Raw genomic sequence first — 3,620 nt, 5'->3', positions numbered from 1 at the left:
GCATAATATCACAGTGACCCACATATATGAACCCACAGAGAGTGGAGGATATACATCGTAGGTCAAATAAATTCTGAACAGAGGGCTCAAGTTGACTTTTACCCAATTGCAAGCATTCCCCTATAGCTGAGATAATACATGAAAGTCAAAGGACCCATCGCCCCTTGAAACAAAATTTAATCATTCAAATGCCTCAGAAATCGATCAGATTATTCTTGTGAAGTAAGTCTCTTTGCCTTGCGAAACAGTTATCAAGATATCCAAGATTTGTACAATATATCTGAAAACCACCTTATAGAAAAGACATCTGTAAGACCCATGCATAACATATTTGCATCCATAATATACAAATCGCTGCCCCAAAATTACAAGGTTCTATCTGACCGCATCTGACAATTTTGACCGTTTTGAGTTACTAAGACCATGCATCCTGAAACCAAATGATCTATCTGCAATATCAAAACTGTAAGATTATTCAGAGATGTTATTAAGATATTTTTAAAAATTACATTCGAAAAAGCTTGACATGTTGTGAAACTCAAAATTTATGACGTCAGACTTCTCAAAACTAAGTTCTGAACAGATAGAATTTTGTAATTCTATGGTAGCAAAATATTGCGACCAGAGCTGATTGATATAAGAACCTTTTTGTTTTATTTCTCAATTTATTCATTGAGGATGTGCATTGTGGATAATTGACAACATACGGAAACAAGCTGTCTTGTGGAACTTCAAAAGATAACTTCAGTATTTAAAAAGATTTTCAGTTCTGTTTTCTTAATTAGAAACTTAAATGCTATAACAGGTATACTATGACATGTACAAATTATTAGTGTTTCTGTTTCTGATTTGTACTTCAAAATGGGCCGTAACATTGCTGTTGATCAAACAAAATTATTTGTCCGTTATGTCCTTATAGTATAGAGTAAAAGATCTTTTACAACAATCTTTGCTCATACGCTTTGCCCCAAAGATAGTTCACTACCTAACAATTGCATTAAATATACGGTAATAAAGACTATGATACAGGATGGTCGGGAGGCAAACTAATTGAAAAAAAAACCCCTCAAACATTGGCCCTGAACAGAAAAAGACCCTCCCCCCCCCCCCCAACCCCTCACACACATAAAAATGAGAGTGTGCTCTCCACTGCAAAAGGGGGTGGTGTCCTCTCAACCATCAGAGCCATGTTCAGTCTTACACTTGAACTTGTACCCCAGTAAACTAGCCAAAAATAAAATACATGTAATAATATATAAGAGTTGAAACTTTGGACATGGGAGCAGTTTCAATGCTTGCCAAGGGTGCCATTTTCCTCAGTAGATAAGACCTTGCAAGGATGGTTATTTCAGATTTTGCCTGGAAACCTCAATAGGGCCTACTGTTCTTCCTAATGAATATAAATGTGAGGCAAGTTGACAAAATGAGTTACTTCTCGCTATCCAAGAATGAATATATCGGCCAAAAATCGATACTGGGGTCAGATTAATAGATTTATTTCAATTGACGCCATTTTCTTCAAGTTTACTGTGCCTTTTACTTTTATTCCATACTTACAAACTGTACAAACTCCATCTATAAAGTTGGTGTTTCAATTTCCATTAGGCTGAAATCCGAGAAGTAACTCATTCTGTCAGAACACCTCACAAATACTTATAAGCTTATGTAGGTTGTCTCACATTTTGCCAATGTTCTAATTTTGGTATATAAAAAGGAATCAATTAAGAATTAAAATTTCTAAAAATAAATAAATAATTGGATTTGTCATCCTCTATCATTAAACCTAATTGGCAGAAAGCGTGAATTCCTATTAAATGCTCATAATCCGCCTGTAGGCCTATAACGGATCATGCTTCTAAAGTCAAAAGACACAACTTCTTATTCTTCAAAGCCTTTGTCTTTTGTCTGTGGTGGAGGCAGAAGAACTGGTCAGCAGAGACGCATGGGAGCTGGTCCGAGAATGTCCAGGGACAGACAACTCTAGTGTCTGCGGATTATGTGCATTGCCATTTTGATTGGTCCAAGCGTTCTGGTTCCCATTGGTCCTTGCAACTTTGTGAGCAAAGCTCCGGACAACTCTGGCACTTAGGTATGCCTGGGAAACAAATGGTTGAGACAGGCTTATTATAGTTAGTATCACCACATCTTTGTTATCAATTTTATTTTTTTAAAGTAAGACTTTTACGACACTTGCAACACAATAAGGTAATATAAGTGCCATCTGTTATCAATAAGCATCTTTTATTAGTAATGTATTTACTGTGATATAATTGGAGGTTGGAGCAGACACTCAAGACAGATTTATTGATATACATGTATTAGTACAATAATAGCCTATAATGGTATATAAGTATTGTATCTGTGGTATATAAGTATCATATCTGGGGTACATTGGCATTATACTTGATTGAATCATATCTGTGTAATATTAGAATGATTTTGGTATTATATCTGTGGTATTAGAAACATACAAATTGACTGAGGTATTTTAGTATTATATCTGTGGTACAATAGTATCATATGAGGCATACCAGTATTATATATTGTCTTGTGGTATATTGATATGGTATATTAGTATTATTACATCTGGTAGCAATTATATTACTAGGCTTATTTTATCTGTGGTACCTTATTATTAGTGTTATATCCATGGTATATTATTAGTATTATATCTGTGGTATTTTAGAATCATATCTGTGGTATTTTAGTATTATATCTGTGGTATATTGGTATAATATGAAACATGTCAGTATTATATTGTAGCCTGTATTGTATATTAAAGTATTATATCATGGTGTATTTTTAGAATAATGTGAGACATTTCAGCAGAGAGGATGAGGAGGGAAGGAGAAGAGAAGGAGGAGAAGAGAGGAGGAGGAGGAGAAGAGGAGAAGAGAGGAGGAGGAGGAGAAAAGTGTAGAGTACAAATGATGATGATGAGGATAGACACATGCACATTATGTGTCATGCCGGGGTAGACTCAGACGCTCGTCAATTTTTTTACATGTGGAGTGGAGTTATTGGTATAATTTTAAAGCTTGTTTATCTGTCTTGCTTTCGGTGAAAAGAATAGGCCTACTCATCTATCATAAATAGAAGCCAAGATATTTGCGGATGAAGGAGGTGGGGGTTTCCTGGTTTCAGAGGTAAAATTAGCGAGAAAACGGCCGCCAAAGTTTGGCGACTTCCAAAGCTTGAGAGTCCTTAGAAACTGCAAATTTACATTTTTGGGCTTCAAATCAACATTTTTTCAGTAAAATTCACACAGAAATGTGTTTTTAAATGGACCTTAAAGATGTTGAGTGAAAAAAAAAAAACATTCTATAAAAATTGCCAAACAGACCCAGAAAAATGCCAGTTTCTTCGATTTCCATTATTTTGACGAGTGCCTGATTTCACCACGATGCCTAACATATGAAAATTGACCTGTTTTCTTAGTTTAGCTCCATTCAATTTGTGTTTCTGGTGGTACAAGATGATGGAGTCGAGGTAGGCATAGGGTTGTCCCTCTAGATGGTACAGCTTGTTCACCTCAGCAATGCGGTAATGCCGAATGTAACTGTGCATCCTGGAGAAAAAAATGATTCACATGTCAGAGTGGGAAGGAAGGGGGGGGGGGT

The 3,620-nt window shown here is 35.9% G+C and overlaps 1 protein-coding gene across 1 annotated transcript; it reads right to left on the bottom strand.

Moving 5' to 3' along the window:
• Positions 1-532: 532 nt before the first annotated feature.
• LOC101845353 lies at positions 533-3,568 on the bottom strand (the record flags this gene model as incomplete). Its single annotated transcript, XM_005106080.3, is given in 2 exon segments — positions 533-2,095; positions 3,427-3,568. Coding segments are annotated over 2 exon segments (352 nt in total), but the record flags the coding sequence as incomplete, so codon positions are not given.
• Between the last annotated feature and the right edge of the window lie 52 nt (positions 3,569-3,620).

This window comes from Aplysia californica, unplaced genomic scaffold (genome assembly GCF_000002075.1).
Source record: "Aplysia californica isolate F4 #8 unplaced genomic scaffold, AplCal3.0 scaffold00511, whole genome shotgun sequence".
NCBI classification, from domain to species: Eukaryota; Metazoa; Mollusca; class Gastropoda; order Aplysiida; family Aplysiidae; genus Aplysia; species Aplysia californica.
The sequence above is the reverse complement of the archived record's forward strand: the minus strand, read 5'-3'. Positions and strand labels throughout refer to the sequence as shown.